Source organism: Thamnophis elegans, chromosome 2 (assembly GCF_009769535.1).
Source record: "Thamnophis elegans isolate rThaEle1 chromosome 2, rThaEle1.pri, whole genome shotgun sequence".
NCBI classification, from domain to species: domain Eukaryota; kingdom Metazoa; phylum Chordata; class Lepidosauria; order Squamata; family Colubridae; genus Thamnophis; species Thamnophis elegans.
The window spans coordinates 165900263-165923911 of NC_045542.1; the positions used below are offsets into that span (position 1 = coordinate 165900263).

Sequence of the window (23649 nt, forward strand, 5' to 3'; positions counted from 1 at the left end):
CATTGTATTTGTATTTGTATTTTATTTGTATTTTATTAAGATTTATAGGCCGCCCTTTTCCCTGGGGGGACTCAGGGTGGCTCACAATCATTAGGGAGGGGGTGCAACACAAGATAAACAATATGTAAACAAAATAAAGTAATAAAAACACAACTTGCATTCAACATTCAACACTCAGGTGGGGCAAATTAAAGACTTATCCCCAGGCCTGTTGGGAGAGCCAGGTCTTAAGGGCTGCGCGGAAGGCCTGGACGGTGGTGAGGGTGCGTATCTCAATGGGGAGATCGTTCCACAGGGTCGGAGCTGCAACAGAAAAGGCTCTCCTCCGTGTAGTCGCCAGTCGACATTGACTGGCGGATGGGATTCGGAAGAGGCCCAGTCTGTGCGATCTTATCGGTCGGAGGGAGGTAATCGGCAGAAGGCGGTCTCTCAAGTACTCAGATCCACTACCATGAAGGGCTTTAAAGATGGTCAACAGCACCCTGAAGCGCACCCGGAGAGCAACAGGTAGCCAGTGCAGCTCGCGGAGGATGGGTGTTATGTGGGCGAACCGCGGTGCGCCCACTATCACTCGCGCGGCCACATTCTGAACTAACGGCAGTCGCCGGATGCACTTCAAGGGCAGCCCCATGTAGAGCACATTGCAGTATTCCAGCCTAGAGATCACAAGGGCTTGAGTGACTGTTGTGAGAGCCTCCCGATTCAGGTAGGGTCGTAACTGGCGGACCAGGCGAACCTGGGCAAATGCCCCCCTGGTCACAGCCGACAGATGATGATCGAGAGTCAGCTGTGGATCCAGGAGGACTCCTAAGTTATGAACCCTATCTGAGGGGTATAAAATTTGACCCCCCAGCCTGATAGATGGAAAATTAGCCAAATTGTTGGGAGGGAAACACAACAGCCACTCGGTCTTGTCCGGGTTGAGTACCAGTTTGTTAGCACTCATCCAGTTCTTAACGGCCTCCAGACCCTGGTTCATCACATCCACCGCTTCATTGAGTTGGCACGGGGTGGACAGATACAATTGCACATTGTCCGCATATTGATGGTATTTTATCCCGTGCCTCCGAATGATCTCGCCCAGCGGTTTCATGTATATGTTAAATAGTAGGGGGGATAAGACCGAACCCTGCGGCACCCCATATTTTAGGGGCCTCAGGGACGATCTCTGCCCCCCCACCAACACCGACTGCGACCTGTCCGAGAGGTAGGAGGAGAACCACTGCAAAACAGTGCCTCCCACCCCCACCTCCCGCAGTCGTCGCAGAAGGATACCATGGTCGATGGTATCGAAAGCCGCCGAGAGGTCGAGGAGAACCAGGATGGACGCATGGCCTCCATCTCTGGCCCTCCAGAGATCATCGGTCAATGCGACCAAAGCGGTTTCTGTGCTGTAACCGGGTCTGAAGCCGGACTGGAAGGGGTCAAGGTAGCTAGCTTCATCCAAGGCCCATTGAAGCTGGAAGGCCACCACCTTCTCAACAACCTTCCAAACAAAGGGAAGGTTGGAGACAGGACGGTAGTTATTTAAAATGGCTGGATCCAAGGATGGTTTCTTCAGGAGAGGTCTCACCACCGCCGTTTTAAGTGTGGCGGGGAAGTGCCCCTCCCGAAGGGAGGCGGTTACGACCGCCTGGATCCAGCCACGTGTCACCTCACTGCTGTTGGCAACCAGTCAGGAGGTCACACGGGTCCAGAATACAGGTGGAGGCACTCACAGCTCGAATGGCCTTGTCCACATCCCCAGAGGCAACATCCTGAAACTCAACCCAGAGATGGTTTGCCAAGTAATCCTCTTGTGTCCCGGCTGGATCTGCTGCGGTGGAGTCCAAGTCCGACCGAAACCGAGCAACTTTGTCCGCTAAGAATTGGGCATAATCCTCAGCTCTACCCTGCAAGGGTTCCCCCGTATCCCTCCTATTTAGGAGGGAACAGGTTATCCTAAACAGGGCGGCTGGGCGGGACTCAGCGGACACAACCAAGGTGGCAATATGAGATCTTTTTGCTGCCCTAAGTGCCCTGATGTAATCCTTGGTGCAAGTTGTTAATAGTGCTCGGTTCGACTCGGACTTATCGGACCTCCACAAGTGCTCTAGGCGTCTCCTCCGGCGCTTCTTCTCCCGGAGCTCCTCGGTGAACCAAGGAGGTCTCCGGGATCCGCTGACCCGGAGGGGCCGTAGTGGCGCAATCCGGTCAAGAGACTCCGATGCCGCCGAGTACCAGGCAGCAGCCAGAGTCTCCGCCGAACTGTGGGCGAGAGTATCAGGAATAACCCCAAGCTCCGTCTGGAACCTCAAGGGGTCCATCAGTCGCCTGGGGCGGAACCACCTGGTCGGTTCCTCCTCCCTACGGTGGGGGTTTGGCCTCCGGAAGTCAAACCTCAGTAGGCAGTGGTCTGACCACGACAGGGGTATGGTCTCATTTCCCCTCAGACCAAGATCACACATCCACTGCTCCGAGAGAAATACGAGGTCGAGCATGTGACCCGCTGAGTGGGTTGGGCCCCGAATTACCTGGGTCAAGCCCATGGCTGTCATGGAAGCCATGAACTCCTGCGCCCCATCAGAGTGTTCACCGAGCGATGGTAGATTGAAGTCCCCCAGAACCATAAGCCTGGGGAACTCAATTGCCAGCTCGGCTACTGACTCGAGGAGCGAGGGGAGGGCTGCTGCAACGCAGTTGGGAGGCAGGTACGTTAGCAGCAGACCCACTTGACCCTTGAGGTCCAACTTCACCAGCAGAGTCTCACACCCGACAAGCTCCGGAGCAGGGACCCTACGAGGTACTAGAGACTCCCGGATAACAATAGCCACACCGCCACCCCTTCCCTGGGCTTTCGGCTGATGAAGCACCTGAAATCCTTCTGGGCACATCTCTACAAGGGGGACTCCTCCTTCTGTGCCCAGCCAGGTTTCAGTAATACATGCCAGGTCTGCCCTCTCGTCAGAAATTAAGTCCCGGACGAGGGGAGCCTTGTGAACAACAGACCTGGCATTTAGCAACAGCAGCCTGAGACCAGGGTCCTGATTACTCACGCCATCTGGCCTTGGAGTGGGACTCATAGGGCCGGAAGGAGGGATCTCTGTAATATAGCAAACCCTCCTTCCCCGGTAATGGCCAGCCCTAAAGTCCCCGCCGTATCCTCCTCTCCCTGTAGTGACCGTTATGCTCCGACCCACTCCCGTATCCCTGGTCCCCCCAGCCACCCCAATGACCCCCGCGTTCCCCAGCAGGTCCTCCGAAGCACTCATACTCATTCACTCACCCAAGCAGTCTCCACATGGTAATTAAAACACAAAATACAGCAGATAAGTCAATAAAAGTGGAACCATTCGCTCAATCACATGCGTTTCCCATGCATATCCCATACAAAGGAAGAAAGAAAAGAAAAAAAGAAAAAGAAAGAAAAGAAAAGAAGGAAGTTGCGCAATTACTTAAAAGGTGCAAATTCTGGGAAAGTCCAAAAGAAAGTCCAGAGTGGTTGAGGGAGGGGGAGGGCCTTCTTGCGAACTGTAAGTGCCCTCCACTCGTCCAATAATGGTGCTGTCTGCGGCAGCAAGTCCGAGGCAGCATCAGGCAGCGATGGGCATGGTAGATGGAGGTGCAGGTGGAAGTGCAGGTAAGAGGGCAGATGAAAATACAATCCAAAAAGTCCGAAAGCCACTCTCAAGAAGGAGTCAAGTCTCACGCAGTAAAAGGCCCTGCAATGGCGGGGGCCCAGTGGGAGAGAGAGTGCACTAACAGGAGAGGCCAGGCCGAGGGGAGAGGAAGGGGGTGCAATAATAGCAGATGGAAACGACCTCCCATTCTCTCCCAGTGCTGTCCCAGGCTGACCGCCTTCTCCCTAGGACAAAAAAGATGGATAGTCCAGTGCAACTCTAAGAACTCCTCACAGTCCTTAAGGTCGGGAAGGCGCAGCTGAAAATACCGAAAAAGCTGAGAGGTGCCACCCAAAGGCATCATACGAGGGCCGTCCAAAACGGCGACCCAGCTGTTTGCTTCTTCGGGCCCCCTGGAGTTCGTTCTCTTACAGGAGCCTCTTCCCTCACCGGCCTGAGAAAAACTGCAGTAGGAACCTGGCTGCTTTGGTGTTAGAATCCAGCTACCCAAGCCGCCGAAAAATGGAGACTCGCGTTTTCAAAACGGCCACAGCGACTAGAGAAGCAAACGTGGAGGAGAGAATAGCAGAGGGAGGGGGGGAAGTCTCTCAGCCAGCAGATGGAGAAAATCGAGGCTCTCTCAGGCCAGCCGGGTTGTAAAAGCACCCCCAAACATATTACCCAACATCTCCAGCCAAGTTGGGCTACAATGCCTTCCAGACGGCACCCGGGCAGCGTTTTCAAATGCTTCTCCGGATCAGCTGGGCCGCAGCGTCTTCCGGGCGGCCCCCAAACAGCGTCGGCGTTTTTCTTAAAAGGCAGCCTTTGAGAGCGATATCTCTCTAGTCCGCTGCCAGCACCAGACCCCCCTAGAGATCACTCGTGCCCTGGTCTCTCTCTCGTTCAGTTTTGGGGGGCAGTTTCTCCTTCTTTTGGTGTTTTTCCCGCAAAAGTGCCGGAGCGAGAAGCTCCGCAGACATATTCCTTCGCACATGCGCAGTTCAATTGCCTTTCTCAAAACCATAGTTCATCCAACCCTCCTCCCCACCCCCACAGCTTTCCTGGAGCACTAACAGGGAGATTCCCAACCAAGTACACAGAGTTTGCAGATATTGGGGGGGGTTGGAATAAATGTCTGTTTGTCTGTGATTCTGCCATTAACCTGCATCCTGGGACCAAAATTCCTTCCAAGAGGCAATACCAAATGTCATCCAGAGTCAGCCACCCCGCGACATTATTTAGATTCAAATTTGCAAATGGGATTCATATGACCATGCCAATCACCAGCTTCACCCGCCTTTTCTGTGTCCAAGAAGCAAAGCACACTGAACAAAAGTGTGGATAAATGAATGATACATTTATTTATTAATTCACATACTTTATGTTTGATTATTAGGTTGGATCTTAATTTCATTCTTCTTAAACTTCATAGTTTTAATTGTTTCAATATTAAAACACCTTAATTATGAAACAGATGCAAAGGAAGCAGATAAACCTTGTTATAACTTCAATGAATAATTAAATGTTATCAGCCTAAGAAACAAATTCACAATCAGTTTCCCACTTTTATCATTAGATGTTCCTTAGTGTTTAGATCTGGTCTCAGGATGATAATGTAGCATTTAGGAAAGAAGATGCAGCCCAGTAGACCAGCACTGGAGGCCAAGATTGAGAAGACCTGCACGACCACCATGAACTTTCCTTTAGTGCTCACATAGGTGGGCAGGAAGGAGACCCAGACACTGCAGAAAACCAGCATGCTGAAGGTGATCAGTTTGGCCTCATTGAAAGCCCCAGGCAGATTCCTGGCTAGGAAAGCTACAGTGAAGCAAATGATAGCTAGGAAACACATATAGCCAAGGACAAGATAAAACATGATGACGGAGCCTTCGTTGCACTGAAGGATGATCTCTTCTGGCTGGGTGTGCAAGTCAGAGTCAGGGAATGGGGGAGTAATACCCAGCCACATGGCACAGATAAAAACTTGGCCACCAGAACAAGAAAGGATGATGGAGTTGGCCAAGCTCTTTCCCAACCATTTTCTCACCCTGTTCCCTGGTTTTGTGGCAAGGAAGGCCAATACCACTGTGATTGTTTTGGCCAATACAGTAGATACAGATACTGAGAAGACAATGCTGAACACTGTTTGTCGGAGAACACAGGTGGCTCTTCTTGGTCGGCCAATGAAGAAAAAGGAGGACAAGAAGCAAAGCAGGAGGGAAATCAGGAGGACGAAGGAGAGGTCCCGGTTGTTGGCTTTGACAATGGGAGTTTCTAGGTATTTAATGAATATGGTTAAAACAAAACCTGTGATTAGAAACAAGACTAGAGAAAAGGAAGACAGGATGATGCCCAAATGTTCCTCGTATGACAGGAAGCTTATTCTCTTGGGGATACATTGAATTCGGTTCTCATTTGGATATTGATCATCTGGGCACTTGGTGCATTTTTCAGCATCTGAGAAAACAGAAAATAATATTTCTTTTAAAGTTTGTCCTTTCACATTTAAAGAAAGTCCTTGTTTGGATATCAGCCGATTTTAAGAGAGAGGCAAGCCATGATAAATTGTAAAAATGTGTGCAATTATCCTGGCTTCCCATCTTAAACCAAAATTTGGACACTTCACACTCCAGCAAACCTCCCAATCACATATCTATGACTATAAAAACAACAATAAATTCACCCTCTATTTGTTTGTGTGTGTCTCTATCTCTCTCCCCTCCCTTTCTCTCTCTGTCACTCTGTGTGCATATGTGTGTGTGTGTCTGTCTCTCACTTACTCACTCACTCACTAATCACTCACTCTGTGTGACTCTCACTAATCACTCTCTCTCACTAATCACTCTCTCATGTGCCTCTATCTGTATCTCTCCCTCCCTCCCTCCCCCTTTCTGCCTCTCTCTGTGTGTCTGTCTGTCTCTCTCTCTGATTCCCTCCCTCCCTCCCTCTCTCTCTCTGTGCCTCTCTCTGTCTGTCTGTCACTCTCTCTCACACACACACAGACATACACAAACTCACATACTGTGCTCACCTTGTGTTCCAATCACAGGTTAAAAGTACCTGGCAGCTGCGTTTTTCTCTTCGGGGACAGGTCGTCTTCAGAAGGACAAGGCCCCGCTGGTGGCCCTCCCGTTCCTAATCTTCTAGCTGTGGCTCCATGCCATGGAAAACATAGGTGTGTGCACGCCCAGCACAATTACAGCCCGGAGCAAGACCAAAGCCCCTCTCCCAACTGTTTCCTGCCATTACGAAGTCTCCGAGGCTGTAATTTATGGGGTGTGCGCACACACCTATGTTTTCTATGGCATGGAGCTGCGGCGAGGCTCTGCGTGGCTGACGATGACTCCCCAGCCCATCTGGGAAGACGAGGAACACAAGGGGAACGCCTTTGCTTCAGATCAGCAAAGCCTCATCCGTCTTTTTAACCAGGCGGCTGTCAAGAGAGAAGAGGACAGCACATGCCACGTGGGCAGGAGGTGAGGATTCAGCTGCTGCACAAGCCCAAGGGCACACGCTATCCTCTTCTCTCTGACAGCCACCTAGTTAAAAAGAAGGATGAGGCTCCATGGTCCAGAGCCCATCCAGGGGGAGGGGTTCCCCTCACATTCCTCATCTTCATGGATGGGCTCTGGACTTTGGAAAGAACCAGAGAGTCCATACTGGGAGACAAAAGATGGTGGGCTGGTTTGAATGTGGACGAGCGCGCAGTTTTGGGCCAGCACCTCCTTCGCTAATTCGGACAGGCAGAGAAAGAAAGGAGGCTTGTGATAAAGCACCCCTGTTATCAAGGGCGAAGGGGACAACCTTCGCCCTCGACTATTACATGCCTTCTTTCTCCACCCACCCAAACTAGCAAAGAAGGCGGGCCACTAAACTGCCCGCTCACCTCCATTCAAACCAGCCCGCCTCCTCTCTTTCGGCATGGAATCACTGGAGGGGGACGGAAAGACTCTCTCAAGACCTACTTCCTTTACCTCATAGTGCAGTTCCAGGACACGCTGGGGCAATGGGGGGGATTTCTTGCACGCCTTTAGAGAAAGAAAGAAGCATGCAAGAAAGCCCCCCATTGCCCAAACATTTGAATGAAGGAGGCTGCAGGCTCCTTTGCCCTCGGCTATGCAATTTCCTTTCATTCTCTGCTGCCTGAATGAGTGAATGAGGCAGACGGAGAATGAAAGGAGATTGCCAGGTATTCCAACCGGGTCTAAATGGCACGGTAGATTTGTGGAACCTCTTCTAGCAAACCAGATAGAATCGGCAAGAACCCACCTCTGATTCCATGACTCTAAGAGGACCCCCAAATTATGTACTATCTTTATTCAGAAGAGTGCCACTGTTAAGTAAACTCCCCGTCGGGAGAGCAAGTGCGTTCAGAGAAGCGTTGTGAGATTTCTGTTGGAGAACACACAAATCAGCATACAGAGACACTGCAGTTTAAATACACTTTTACTTTCATGGAAATAGAGGTATTAGAGTCCATCAAACAGTCCAAGTCATACGCGGATAAGACAGTCAGTCATCAATGTCTTTCAGTTAAGGGATAATCCAAATAACATAGTCCATAATCATACAAACAGTCTGGTACCCAAAGTTTGCTGGCAGTTGCAAAACACAGTAGCTCACGGCACTTTCTAACAGCCAGCTTCCAAAACACTCAGATCAGATCAGCCCAACATGTAATAAACAGAGAGCTAACAGTCATTCTGGTTCCCTCTTATGGCCGATTGAGCAAAACAGCAACCAATCACATTTTACAGTATGATTTAAAGAAGCAGGTATAGCATTGTTACATGATTTATATTTTGCCAACCCAACCATTAGATTGTATTCCTAACAGCCACCTCATCCAGACTCTGAGATGGCTTATCACTAGAACCTTTGGAGGTCAAAAACAGAAAGCCACTCCATCTTACCAGGGTTGAGTCAAAGTGTGTTCATCCCCATTGAACTATCAGGTGCTTGGTCTCCACTACAACAGCACATATGTTTGGCCATAGGTGGATTATGGATGATACCATATGTCAACCGTCCCACTGGGTTAGACAGCAAAAGAAACTCCTGGGTCATTATATTTACCAAGGGTATAACTTCACTGAATATTTCATATGGGTACAGAAGTAGAAAAGCCAGTTCTAACTATTTGCGCACACAAAGAGCATAGGAAAATAGAAGGAAATGTATTGCCACCTCTCTGTGAGCTGAATGCATCACATATAACATCTTAATCTATTTGCCTCACACAGTCTTTTTTTATAACGTTTCATTACTTTTATCTGGTTCTGTAAAAATGTTTTATAGTAGGTTTATGCCCAGAATCATGCGATGGGTGCCATGTAAATTTTATAAATAATGAAAGAAATAATTTTATGCAAACAAAGAAAAAATTAACATTAAATCATTTAATTAATGTTAATGATCAATTCTAAATGAATTCAAGAAAAAAAATCAATTTTTATCTATTTTTGCAAGAATATAGTTTCTAAAAGTGTGAAGTTGGAGTAATATATTTCCATACTAGATTTGGTGACAATTTTAAGCAATGATGAGTGATATGGATGGATCTAAGACTCTTGTTGGGAGTCGCTCACCTATCCGAGTAGAGATGGTACCCTCCGGACAAGGAATGCAGTCATAGCAGCAAACTGGCTCTCCTTTTCGAGCCTTCTTGACAAATCCAGGCTGACATTTTTCTACACATTTGGACTGAGGCAGAGACTAAGCAGAAGAAGAAGAAATGCCAAAAAATATGTTAAGACACACCAACCATGGAAAATGTAGCTTGACATGAACCAGGGTTGAATTTTAAATTTTTTTACTACTGGTTCTGTTGGTGTGGCATGTTAGGTGGGTGTGGCTTGTTGGTCATGTAATGGTGGGCATAGATTCATGGTCATGTGACTGGTTGGTGATGTGACTGGGTGGGTGTGGCCAACTGGACATCCCTCATGTCAAAGGGAGCCTTCCATGGCCTCTCCTCGCCTCAAAGGCCTCAACGAGATACAATTCCTCTGTCTATTTATTTACTACTTCTGTATATCCAAAATATATTGTTTAATCCTACGTATATATGCCATATGTGTACATACATTACATAGTATAGACTACAGGCAAACCCATAGATACATTATGTACTATATACTGTATGTGTATGTATATATACACACACACCAGAGGTGGGTTCCTACCAGTTCGCACCTATTCGGTAGAACCGGTTCGTCAAATCTACTGAACCGGTTAGAAGAGGTTCACCAGTGGACCCGGAAAGCAGGCCACATCTACAGAAGAGGTTCCAAAATTTTTTGAAACCCACCACTGGTCCTTGGATATGATTATTCTACACTATCATGCTCATATTTATAAAACTCAGTGCCTCTGTGAAAGGTAAGGATGACTACTGCGTTTGTGGTGCAATCAGAACGTTGTGTGTGTTGAAGTTGTTTTAACGCAAACCAAAGATGCCTTTTAAAAAACAAGTTTACATCATATTCTTATGCATGCCAGTGCTGTGTGTGAGGTAATTTAAGGTGGTTCTGACAAGTGTCGTCGGCATCTTCATATCCGATCACATGGGCGGCAAGCCACTCCCACAAAGGAGGCCACACCCACAGAGTAGGTTCAAACAATTTTTGAAACCCACCACTGACACACACACAAAACACATACACACAGCTCTTCAAAAACTAGACATTCTTTCTATACTGCAGTGCCTGCCATCCAGGAACAACTGTCCCATTTATTTGTACCCATTACCTGAGTTCTTATTCATGTTTATTCTTATTAATGTTATCTTGTACATGAGTGACAAACTAAATAAATCAATAAAATTAAAATAAATTTAATTAAGTCTTGATGGAAAGAATTGACAAAAGATGAAAGCATTAAGCGACGATCAGTTAATTCCTCCTCAAGGTTTTGTTAACACACTTTCCTCCATTCTTCACATATCCATGAGTTTCAAGTTTGGCGATTTAAACGTACGCAATTTTAGAAAGAGAGGCATGAATAACTCTGGCAAAGTTTTAGCTGCTTAACAACATCACAGACCCTGGTCCTTCTCTTTCAGAGGACAATATCCCTAATCTGACAACATGAATCTTGATTTGAAATCTCATTTTGCACTGGGATTTCACTGAGATGCTAATCCAGACATGACCAATTTTATTGGATCCATTCAAATCAGAGGTGGTATTCAGCAGGTTCTGACCAGTTTTGGAGAACTGGTAGTGGAAATTTTGAGTAGTTTGGAGAATCAGTAAATACCACTTCTAACTAGCCCCACCCCCTTCTATTCGCTTACTCCTGAGTCCCAGCTGATCGAGAGGAAATGGGGATTTTGCAATATCCTTTCCCTGTCATGCCCATCAAGCCATGACCACTAAACTAGTAGTAATTTGAAATAGGTCCTAGGGTTGCGGAAAAATAAAAAAATAAGTAAGCTACCTTGTTGAGCAACTTCAGCTCTGACAGGGCATCTTGGCTGATATCAAGTGTCTGTCTTTCAAATGTCCCCATTTGTTCTCTGATGAGATCCTCTTTGGGGACAATCACTAAGCTCATGATTTTGAAATCTGCTGCTATTTCTCCATTTTTGTCCAAGTACAATTTCCGGTGGGAAAGATTGCAAAACTCATTCTTCTCCAGGAAGGGGTGGAACTAGAATCAAAACATTGAGGAATTTTAAAACCTGAGACTTAGATAAATATTCCATATGACCTTTTCATATTTGATTCATTCTTCTAAAATAATCTAATTTGTAAGTATGCTTAGTGGGGAGTGCAAGTATCACTCATATCTTTGTAATTAAAAAAGAGTTCAGAAAAATTTGTTAATCATATATTGACAAAATAAATAATTGGAAAAATTGTCAACTGTAGGGAACATTGCAGGTCACAAATAAATTCAACAATTTTCCTTCCCTATGTTTCCTATTATTTACTTTTCTATTTTCTTTGTATGATATATTATAGGTGAAACTCAAAAAATTAGAATATTGTGCAAAAGTTCATTTATTTTAGTAATGCAAATTAAAACTAATATATGAGATAGACTCATTACATGCAAAGCAAGATAGTTCAAACCGTGATTTATCATAATTGCGATGATTGGCTTACAGCTCATGAAAACCCCAAATTCACAATCTCAGAAAATTAGAATATTGTGAAAAGGTGCAATATTCTAGGCTCAAAGTGTCCCACTCTAATCAGCTAATTAAGCCATAACACCTGCAAAGGGTTCTTGATCCTTTAACTGGTCTCTTAGTCTGGTTCAGTAGGAATCACAATCTGTTGACCTGACAGTTGTGCAGAAACCCATCATTGACACCCTCCATAAGGAGGGAAAGCCTCAAAAGGTAATTGCAAAAGAATTTGGATGTTCCCAAAGTGCTGTATCATTACAACTTTCATTAGAAAGTTATGTGGAAGGGAAAAGTTCCTCTTGTCAAGCTGCTCCTGAACAACAAACAACGTCAGAAGTGTTTTACCTGGGCTAAAGAAAAACAGACCTGGTCTGTTGCTCAGTGGTCCAAAGTCCTCTTTTCTGATGAGAGCAACTTTTGCATCTCATTTGGAAACCAAGTACCCAGAGTATGGAGGAAGAATGGAGAGGCACATACTGCAAGATGCTTGAAATCCAGTGTGAAGTTTCCACAGTCTGTGTTGATTTGGGGAGCCATGTCATCTGCTGGTGTTGGTCCACTGTGCTTCATTAAGTCCAGGGTCAACACAGCCATCTACCAGGAGATTTTGGAACACTTCATGCTTCCTTCTGCAGACGAGCTTTATGGGGATGCTGACTTCATTTTCCAGCAGGACTTGGCACCTGCCCACACTGCCAAAAGCACCAAACCTGGTTCAATGACCGTGGGATTACTGTGCTTGATTGGTCAGCAAACTCACCTGACCGGAACCCCATAGAGAATCTATGGAGCATTGCCAAGAGAAAGATGAGAGACATGAGACCAAATAATGCAGAAGAACTGAAGGCTGCTATTGAAGCATCCTGATCTTCCATGACACCTCAGCAGTGCCACAGGCTGATAGCTTCCATGCCATGCCGCATTGAGGCAGTAATTGCTGCAAAAGGGGCCAAAACCAAGTACTGAGTACATATGCATGCTTATACTTTTCAGAGGTCCAATATTGTTCTATGGGCACTCATTTTATTGAGTGCATGTAATATTCTAATTTTCTGAGATTGTGGATTTGGGGTTTTCATGAGCTGTAAGCCATAATCATCGCAATTATGACAAATCATGGCTTGAACTATCTTGCTTTGCATGTAATGAGTCTTATCTCATATATCAGTTTCACCTTTTAAGTTGCATTACTGAAATAAATGAACTTTTGCACGATATTCTAATTTTTTGAGTTTCACCTGTATAAACTAATAAAATGATTGTTAACATTGAAACAAGAGCGTGTAAGAACTAGCCATTTTATAGAACAAGCAAGAGCACTTAGACTTATGTACCACTTTCACAGGGCTTTACGGCCCTCTCTAAGAGGTTTACAGAGTAAGCATATTGTCCCCAACAATCTGGGCCCTCATTTTACTAAGCTTAAGATGTTTTATCTGGTATTCCAGAATGAATGAGTCCAAAATGAGGAAATGAACTTTGTCACAAGAGAGATATTGGCTGAATGAAAAGAAAAAGAGGAGCAGTTTTAGAACTCCTGTCTCCCCTTCACTAATTGCCATAATGGTAAGAATGAGCAACCATCAATCAAAGATTTAGCTCAGATTCCTGCAGAGAGAAAAAATTGGGCTAGATGACCCCAAGATCTCCTTCAAATTTATGAATGTAAAATTCTATTATGCTAATCACAGACTGATGCATAACGGAATCTATTTAAATGCATTTTTAAATATTGGAAATAATTCTATATAATATGTGTCATCAGTGCCCACTCTTTGGAAACTTATCCCATGGTTGATTAGATTGGCCAAACCTATCGGCCATTTGTAGCACAAGGAGGTTGAAAAGGTTCCCCTCCTCCTTTGCACTTCTTCTCTAAAGGAACTAAGTTTGATGTTAGGACACCATACCTCCCATGGCTGCAATCTTAGAGCCCTCAAACTCTTTTCACTCTCCTTCCTTCTCCTCCTGGATCTGGAGGAATATGCAGCATTCAAAGCATAGGCCAATGTCTTAATAACACTGTGAATATAGTATTGATTTTTAATCTGGATCCTGTTCCTTTTATTCTCACTCTCCATTGGTGCTTTCTGGGTGCACATTTTCCGACTTTTGACCGAAAAGATGTTCTTGGATAAAGAACAGTGAAAAGACTGTTCTTCAAAATCAGGGTCCAGAAACAAAATAGGTACAAATGTATTATCATTAAACCATTGTTTCTGCAGAAAAGCAAACGTCCAGATACTATGGATATGTTTGTAAAGCATGTGCTTTTTCCTGTTATATGTTCCCAAGCCTGTCATGATCCAGACTTTCCCTTCAACGGGTCTTGGCAAACCTTCAAGTGTTAAATGGAAAGGATAAATTCTTTCCCAGATGGAACTATATTCTAGGAAGTGAACCAAAACATTGACTTGTCTCCATTTGGAGAAGGCATGCCTGAAGTATGCTAAGTTGTTGGTATTTGAGAATTGTTGTGACATAACAACACAAATTCCATTCCTGACAAGCAAAGGAGTAAAAGTCCTCATGAAAGTCTCTCCATTCTCTGTGTTTGAAGCAAAGAGACCAATTAAGATCCATCTGAAGTGGAGGAGCAATTGGACAATTCCTGGATAATGGATTCCTTCTTTTGTGGACATCCGGTAGAAAAAAGGGAATTGTCTTTTGTCACTCATAGCCTCTGAAACAATCCCTGAACTGATCTGAAAAAGCAATCAAGAATGCTGTGTTATTGATTTCCAGATGGATGTGGTCTGAGAGGATTTGTTATTTTTAACAGCTCCAGATCCATCAACTGTTTGACAGTTTGATTACCTCTTCTCTGGGCATAGAAGGAGGAGGCGAGTAAGCTGTGTTTGGGCAGTGCTCCATTTAACACCCCCCCCCCAGAACATAAATCTGGGTGTGGAAGGATGGAGTCGCCTGGTAACATAGTGAATCAAGGACTTCTTCTGCCTTTTTTGCAGAATGAAGGCATACGTCCACCCTCAACTCAAGGATTGATTTATTACTGACTCCAACATGGGCAGAGCTGATACTGGAGAACTTCTAATTGTATGTATTAAGACTTTAATTCCATTTTTTAAAGAATTCCTTCTGACAAACTACTTGCTAGAAATATACAGAAAATGGTGCCAAACTGCTTTGTAGGCGGGGTCAGGCTCTGATGCCACAGATTTCTACGGAGCTCAAAACATTTAAATATCATTAAATCAGTAGTGATTTATTACTAACCTAAATAGTAATTGCTGGACAAGCTGTTTGCCTGGATTTAGTAATTGGGTGGAGAAGATTAAATGTGGAATGGCTTCTAAGTAGCAAAAGATTGCCTCTAATGCCTCGAAGAGCGCTGGTAATTCACCTGCTCCCAGAACTAAATTACAGTCACTACTCTCCCCCAAATCCCTTCCTACCCCTGTAGGAGAGCCTTTGACCCAAGAAATACTGCAAAAAGATCTAAGCATGGCCTTAGCTGAGGCCTTTAAAAATCATGCTGCTGCGATGGAAATTAAAATAAAGGAAGAGATATCTGCTGCTCATAAGGAATTGTCAGAAGAACTTATGAATTCAGTCCAGATTCGGAACCAACAAATTAGAGATGATATTTTAGAGGCTTTTAAGTGCCTATCTGGTTATGTATCTGGAATTGAAGATAAATTGGAAGATCTTAGTGATTCCAATATTAATCTGGTAACGAAAATGGATGTGGTTCAACAAAATGTTGGTGATGCAGAAAATGAAATTATAATGCTGCAGTATAGACAGATGGAATTTGCCTTAAGAATAAGACGCCTCAAAGAGAAAAATCAAAAAAATTTGAAGCAGATTTTCTCAGAAGCCTTTGATCAATTGATGGGATGGTCAGGATGGAATTTTGATTGGCAGATTGACAAGATATATCATGTTAATTCCTGGCTCGCCAGACAAAAGCAACTCCCAAGAGACATTATGGTGTATTTTGCTACAAGAGATATGTGGAATTTGATATTGCAAGATTCTTACACAACTAAGCTTTCAATTGGGGGTCAGGAGGTGACTGTTTTGAAGGAAATACCACCCAAAATGTTGAGATCGAGGAAAGACTATGTCTTCTTAGTCGATGAGCTCAAAAATCATCATCAACAGTTCAGATGGGAGGCCCCAGCTGGGCTAGCAGTTACCTACCAGGGGCAAAGATATTGTCTTAACTCAGTATGGAAGGCTCAAGATTTTTATAATAATGTACTGAAAGCTGGACACCCCCCCCTCCAGGACCTAGAGAAAGAGAACAAGAAGGAGAGGATAGACAGCAAGTTACACAAGGATCATCAAGGATGGACCAACTTCCTCTCTCAGAACTATAAGGAGTGAAGGAGCAAAGACAAACCCATGTGATTACCAGGCGAATGGAACAAGAGTTAAAAAAGCAACAAGCTTTACAACAAACACACGCTACCGTCCAAGAATTCACAGGTTTTAGCTCAGAAGCAGTGGGTGGAGCCAGGCCGAAAGCCAAATTACAGGATTTCCAGATGGCTCTTAAAAAGCTTCAGGGAGCTAAAGATGAAAACTAAGTTCTTAACCTGGAACGTTAACGGTTTAAACTCCCCACAGAAAAGGAAGAAAATAAATCATTATTTGAAAAATTTAAGAATGACATAATTTGCCTGCAAGAGACTCATATTAGATCAACTGACCAGAAATATTTGATTAATACAAGACTTGGACAACACTTTGTAGCTTCTGCTCCTGAGAAGAAAAATGGTATAGTTATTTACTTAAGAAAGGACATGAAAGCCGAATTAATTGAAGCAGACTCTCAAGGAAGATATATTGCATTAGAAATGGTATTAGAAGGGGAAAAGATACTTCTAATGGGAATATATGCTCCCAATCAACAACAAGTTAAATTTTATTAAGCACTCCATACTAAGTTAGTACATTGGGACTATAGATCTTGCATATTATTGGGTGACTGGAACGGTGTTATGGATACCAAGAAAGACAAGAAGGGTCTCCAGCAAAATATCCAAATGCGAGGAAAATTACCCAAGTCCTTTTTCGATATGATGGATGATTTCGAACTGAGAGACATCTAGCGAGAAAGGAATGCAGAAGAATATAACTTTACATTTTTTTCCAATAGACATCAATCCTTTTCTAGGATTGACTTTATACTAACAACCAATGATTTCCTTTCTAGGGTAAAGAAGATGAAGATATGTTCCAGAGCTTTATCAGATCATAATCCAGTTTGGATGGAGCTGGAATTTGGGACGCAAGCAAGAAGGACTTGGAGATTGAATGAAAACTTATTTAGATGTGAGAAAAATATTAATAAATGTAAAAAATTGTTAAGAGAATATTTTGTTTTTAATATGAATAAGGGTACATCTATGGAAATGGTTTGGGACACAAGTAAAGCGTATATGCGAGGAAATGTTGAAATGTTTATTGCATTTGTATGCCGCCCTATCCCGAGAGACTCAGGGCGGCTAGTTCTAATAAATTTAAATAGGTTACATAGACATAAACAGGGGAAAAAAGAATCGAACTAGAGGAAGAAATCAGGAAGAGAGAACAGGAGGTAATATTAAAACCAGGAGATAAGAAGATTAAAGAAGCAATTACTTTATTAAGAGAGCAATTTAATACGCTGGTGTCAGACCAGGTGGCTTCTAACTTGCTATATGCAAAACATAACACTTTTTGTAACGCAAACAAATCTGGTAGATGGTTAGCATATCTGATTAGGAAGAAACAGATATCTCGCAATATATCAAAATTACATTATAAAGGGAAGGAAGTGTATCAACAGGATGAGATTCAAAAGGTTTTTTGTGAATTTTTCACAGGATTGTACATGAATGACAAAATACAAGGTTTAGATATACATAGATACCTGGATAAAGAAAAAATGCCCATAGTTAAAGACGAGCAGAGGGAGAGATTGAATCAACCAATAACTTCGGGGGAAATTCTCCAGGTAATTAAACAGCTAAAGGTAGGGAAAGCACCGGGTACAGATGGTTTGACAGAGGCTTATTACAAAAATTTACAATTAGAAATGGTAGAACCTCTTAAGGTACTATTTAATAAGATCCAAATGGAAGGGAAGGTACCCCCATCTTGGAAGACAGCCTTCATATCCCTGATATCAAAAGAGGATCAAAATCTTAGTCAACCAAAAAATTACAGACCTATATCATTACTTAAAATAGATTATAAAATTTTTACTAAAATACTAGCGAATAGGTTAATGTTGGTTATTCAGCAATTACTTCATAATGATCAAACAGGTTTTATACAAGGGAGACAAATGAGAAGTAATGTAAGACAAATTGTTAATATACTGGAATATTTGGGAAAGAATAACCAAATCCTTGTTGCGCTTATATTTCTAGAGGCTGAGAAAACCTTTGATTGAGTGAATTGGCCATTTTTATTGAAAATAATGCAAAAAAATGCAAATAGGAGAGCACTTTTTACAATCAATTAAAGCAATATATCAGGAACAAACAGCTCAAATCATAGTCAATGGAAGCTTAACAGATCTATTTAAAATCAAGAAAGGTACAAAGCAGGGTTGTCCCCTATCCCCATTACTGTTTATCATAACTCCGGAATTATTGTTGAACAAAATACGGGGATCAGATGATTTACAGGGAATCAAGATTAGGCATCAATAATATAGAGTACGTGCTTTCGCGGATGATTTGGTTATAACATTAATCCAACCACAGGAATCTAGTAAGGTTTTAATGAATATGATTAATCAATACGGCCAAGTGTCTGGATTTAAAATAAATTTAGGGAAATCAAAGATGCTAGTTAAAAATATGAAACAAAGGGAAGAATTAGAAGGAATGACAGGATGTGAAATAGTTAAAAAGGTTAAATATCTAGGAGTCTATATTTCAACTTCAAATGGGAAACTATATAAGTATAATTATGAGCCACTATGGCGCAGCATTCAGACAGAGATGAAAAATTGGGAAAAATTACAATTATCTTTGTTGGGAAGAATAGCAGCAGTGAAAATAATTGTTCTACCTAAATTATTATTTCTTTTTCAAATGATACCAATACTTTAAAAAGATGCAAATTTGCTAGAATGGCAGAAGGGCATTAATAAATTTGTATGACAGGGAAGAAGCCAAGAATAAAACTAAAAATAATGCAAGATGTGCGTGAGAGAGGAAGTTTGAAATTACCAAATTTAAAACTATATTATGAAGCAGTAGTTTTATCGGTAATTGGTGACTGGATTAATTTAACAGATAATAGAATACTTAATATCGAAGGGCATGATTTGGTATATGGTTGGCATGCTTACTTGCTATATGACAAAAAGGTAGATAAGAACTTTAAAAGTGATATTTTAAGGAACGTTCTACTGTGGGTCTGGAAAAAATATCAATACAAACTAAATGATAAGATACCTATGTGGGCAATTCCTAGACACGCAATAGAAAACATAAATATAGTACAAAAACAGGACGTAATTACATACAGACAGCTTCTTACCTTAGAAAGAGGTGTAGTACAATTAAAACCCTTGAATGTACTAAAGGAAGAAAAGGCAATTCAAACATGGTTTCAGTATGGGCAGTTACAGGCCAGGTGGAAAAAAGATCAAAAAATCGGTTTTATGCAAGAAGAGGATAATTTATTAAAACAAATAAGAGAACAAAGTCCAATGCATAAAAAGAGACTATATAATGCATTAATAGAAGTGGATTTGGAAACAGAATTAGTTAAAACTGTATGATAAAGTGAGCACAAAATTTTGAAGAACCAATAATGTTGGATACATGGGAAAAGATTTGGGTAAGAAATGTAAAATTTACACAAGCCCAAAATTTGAGAGAAAACTTTTATAAGATGTTTTATAGATGGCATTTAGATCCTAAAAGACTGGCCTCTATGTATCTGAATTTACAACCTAAATGCTGGAGATGTGATTGTGCTGATGCTACATACTATCATATATGGTGGACTTGTAAAAAGGTTAAAGCCTTTTGGATAAAAATATGATGGATTGTACAAAATGTTCTAAAAAAAAGGATAAAGTTTACCCCTCAGTTATTTTTGTTAGGTATAATTACTGATTGTTCAGTTGTAGAGATTAACCTGATTTTGCATTTAATAACCGCAGCAAGACTGCTAGTGGTGCAATACTGGAAGAAGGAAGGAGGACATTAAAAATAACAACCTAGCAGAGATGGCTAAAATATCAGCATATCTCAAGGACCATTCCAATGAGAGATATAAATTGGAATGGAGAAGATGGATTGACTATACTCAAAATAAATAAATATGGGACTAAGAAATTCCAGATAGCTTACGACTGAAGAAACAAGGAATGATATAATCTGTTTAGAGCTAGCCTAGCAAAGAGGAGTTAAAGCTCAAATAAAAGATGATATTAACTTTAAAAAAAAATTATTTTACAATATCTTTGTTAAAGATTTATACCCTGTATTGGTTCTGGGAAGTCAGGGGGAAGGTTGGGGGGTGGGGTTTGGGTGGGGAGAGTAGGGGGAGAGAAGTAAACATTTGTAAAAGTTTTTTTTCAAAATTTTCAATAAAAAAAATAGAATGCTGTGTTATTCTTGGGATCAAATCAAGTCCAAAAAACACGATTTTAATAAATCCAACTTGGTTCTCATGAATACATTAGAATAGTTGATTGTTGATTAGTTCTTAGCTTTATATATGTAAATATCAGTCAGATATTTATTGAATAGTTCAGTTGGAAGAAAAGTCTCACTGGCACCTTCAGACTTTTGTGATGAATTTCAGCAGATTAGGGTAAAAATAGTTGATACGTTGGCTAATGTAATTTTTTGAATAAACTGGTTATTTAATGCTACTGATCACTATGCATCCATACATATGTTTTTACTAAATGTACTTAAGATGTCTTAAGTATACTTAGTAAAAAATGTACTTAAGACTCTGAATAAAGGTAGTACATAATTTGGAGTTCCTCTTACACTCATGGGTACTGCTGAATGAGCAGGTGGCAACCATGGGTAGAGGGCCTTCACAGGGATTCTTCTGGTGTACCTACTGTGCTTCTTTCTCTACTGGGAAGCCTTGCTCATTCTTTAGCCTCCTTCAGGCTAAATGGGGTGCAAAAATGAATTTTCCATCACTGCTGCATCTTTCTTTTTACAGATGTCCCATTGATTGGACACAGAGGCTCTCCTCACATTCACACATGCGCAATAGAAACCCACAAACAATGGAGATGGTACCATGACAAGATATGTCTGCCTTGATCCTTGTCTACTCCCCATTATGATCTTACTCACTGGTCACAACACTTTCAACGGCCAAAGGAGTTCTTCAAATCCATAGAGGATATGGTTGGATGTACCACTAACTAACCACCTTCCCTCTCATTTTACAAATTACAAATCACATATATCCTGTTTACCTGAAAATAAGACCTCCCCAGATAATAAGCCCAATCAGCTTTTGTGCACATGCGCCAAAATAAGCCCTCCCCTGAAAATAAGCCCTCCCAAAAACATTGCAACACAGCAGCAGCCATGAGATCACCACACTCACTGCCTCCTGCATCTCAAGTACTTATTTTGGGGGTCAAAGGAAAATAAGACCCTGTCTTATTTTCAGGAAACATGGTACAAACCTGCGGGATTTTGTAGAAGCCTACTAATGTTGACATCTGGATTGAAACATCCCAGTCAGCTCCATCAATAAGGGCCAAAATATTGTCCTTCTTTCCACAGCTGAAGTTGGGAACATTGGCTTCTCCAGTAGAGAGTATGTTCAGTAAGGCATGTGAAGTGCCAAGGGTGCTCAAATAGTTGTCATGGATGTGATAGCCAAGTGTGAGATTGTGCAGGAAATGGGGGTTCTTGTTGACCACTTGAATGGTGAATATGTAGCGTAGGATTTTTGAAACATCAGTAAGACCCCTGTGTTTAAAAATGTACATTTTATCATTATGATCATTATCATCTTCATTTTTGACATTTTCATCATCAAAGAAACTACAAAATACTTTCTTAAAACATTTCATCCTCTTTGTTTCCACAAGACTATTGAGTCTTAAACAAACAGTGATCCAAAACCAGATGAATGAAGCTCCATAATTCATAAGGCTGAATCAATTTTAAGAACAAAGCTCAGGAAGACATTCTAGTGGGTAAATCTAATAGTTAATGCACCTGGCTAGAAAGTGGGAGACTGTGGCTTTAAATCCTGCCTTAATCATGAAAGTCTTCTAGATGTTTTGGGGTCAGTCATTCTCTCTCAGCTGAACATACATCACAGGATTATTGTTGTTAGAAAAACGGGAGGAGGAAAGTTGTTAGATACGTTTGTTGCCTTGAGTTATTTGTAAAAATAATAAAACAGGATATAAATAAATAAATGTCTGAATGAATGAATGAATGAACGAACAAACAAACAAACAAACGAACGAACAAATGAACAAATGAACAAATGAACAAATGAATGAATAAAAATGTAGGACTCCGTGAAATGTTAGAATTTAACAGACTGAATAGACAATAAAAGACTGAATGACTTACAACTTAGTTTGAATAGAAGGAGCCACGTCAAAAGGCAATATTATCTCCTCTTTTATTGCAGCAGAGGAAACAATGCCAATCATATGGTCTCCTGGCCTATAAAAGCTCCATGGCATGTTTTCATTTTGGTGCTCCAAACTAATCAGGCAATTCGTTCTAAGCTTCCCAGAGACTCCCTGGGACAACAGAAGCATCAGAAGCATCAGAAGCAAAAGCAAGAGATCCATAATTCATACAGAGGAATCAACCCCCTTCCCATTTCTAAGCAAGAAAAACAGAAAGTGTTAGAAGAATTTAAAGCAGTCTCACAAAATGAGAATCCCAGCAGCTTTCAGGATTCAGAAAAAGGCAAACCGAGGTTCCCCTGGAAATGAGAGAAACATACATTTGAGAGCACAATCTCTGCTTGTCTTTAAACTGATGCTGCATAGTATGTGATTTGAATCATTTCTCCTTTTCTGATGCAATATCCTTTACATTTTGTTTCTGTCTCAATGTTTACATCACAAGCAGTCACTGGAGACATAGCAGAAGAGGCCTCAAAGATCAAGATGGTGATAATTAAAGTGAGAACAACTTCTCTGGAGAGTCTGAAGTTCTTCCATGGTTCCATGCACAGAACGTCAGAGGAGAAAAACATATTGAAGAAAAATCACAGATACACTTGGGGAAGGGAGAATGTTTGGCAGCGATGAAGTCCGTCTTGTTAGGACATGTCAAGATAGTGATGCTGGAGGAAGAAACTTCAGCACTAAGGGAATTGACTTTTGCTGTTCTTCAGGATGGCCTGTTGTCTCCAGGACTGCTTGGGAAGGTCACCCAGAGATAAGGCGTTCAGAACTACTCTTGGCTGATGTCACTTAACTTTAGTGCTGTCTGTCTTCTAACACCAATGAAGCATTCAGAACTCTTGAAAACAGCATAATGTTCAGATTAGGGCCTGTTTGTGATCTTCTTTACTGTTCTAGCCACATCCAACACTTGAGGGGCTGTCCCAGAGAAAAGGGGGTCATCCTTGACAGACTTGAACACTGAGCCCTATCTTGATTAGATTAGATTAGATTTATTTGGTTTGTATGCCGCCCTATTCCCGAGAGACTCAGGGTGACTAACAATAAAAGGGGAAGGGGTACAAAAATAAAAAATAGAAAACAGCAATTTAATTTTACTACTTTGGGTGATGTCACTTAACTTTAATGCTGTCTGTCTTCTAACACCAATGAAGCATTCAGGACTCTTGAAACCAGCATAATGTTCAGATTAGGACCTGTTTGTGATTTTCTTTTCTGTTAGAGCTCCAAATATGAGTTCAAAATGAGAGCCGGTTTTAAATTGCTTCTCCCCCCCCTCCGTTCTAGCTACA

The 23649-nt window shown here is 42.0% G+C and overlaps 1 protein-coding gene across 1 annotated transcript; it reads right to left on the reverse strand.

The window, feature by feature from the left end:
• Positions 1 to 5151: 5151 nt before the first annotated feature.
• On the reverse strand, positions 5152 to 21772 carry LOC116502531 (vomeronasal type-2 receptor 26-like). Its single transcript, XM_032208412.1, has 3 exons — positions 21380 to 21772; positions 9188 to 9314; positions 5152 to 6056 (listed from the first exon to the last, which is right to left on the reverse strand). The coding sequence occupies exons 1-3, from the start codon at positions 21770 to 21772 to the stop codon at positions 5152 to 5154; spliced, it is 1425 nt and encodes a 474-aa protein (XP_032064303.1).
• Between the last annotated feature and the right edge of the window lie 1877 nt (positions 21773 to 23649).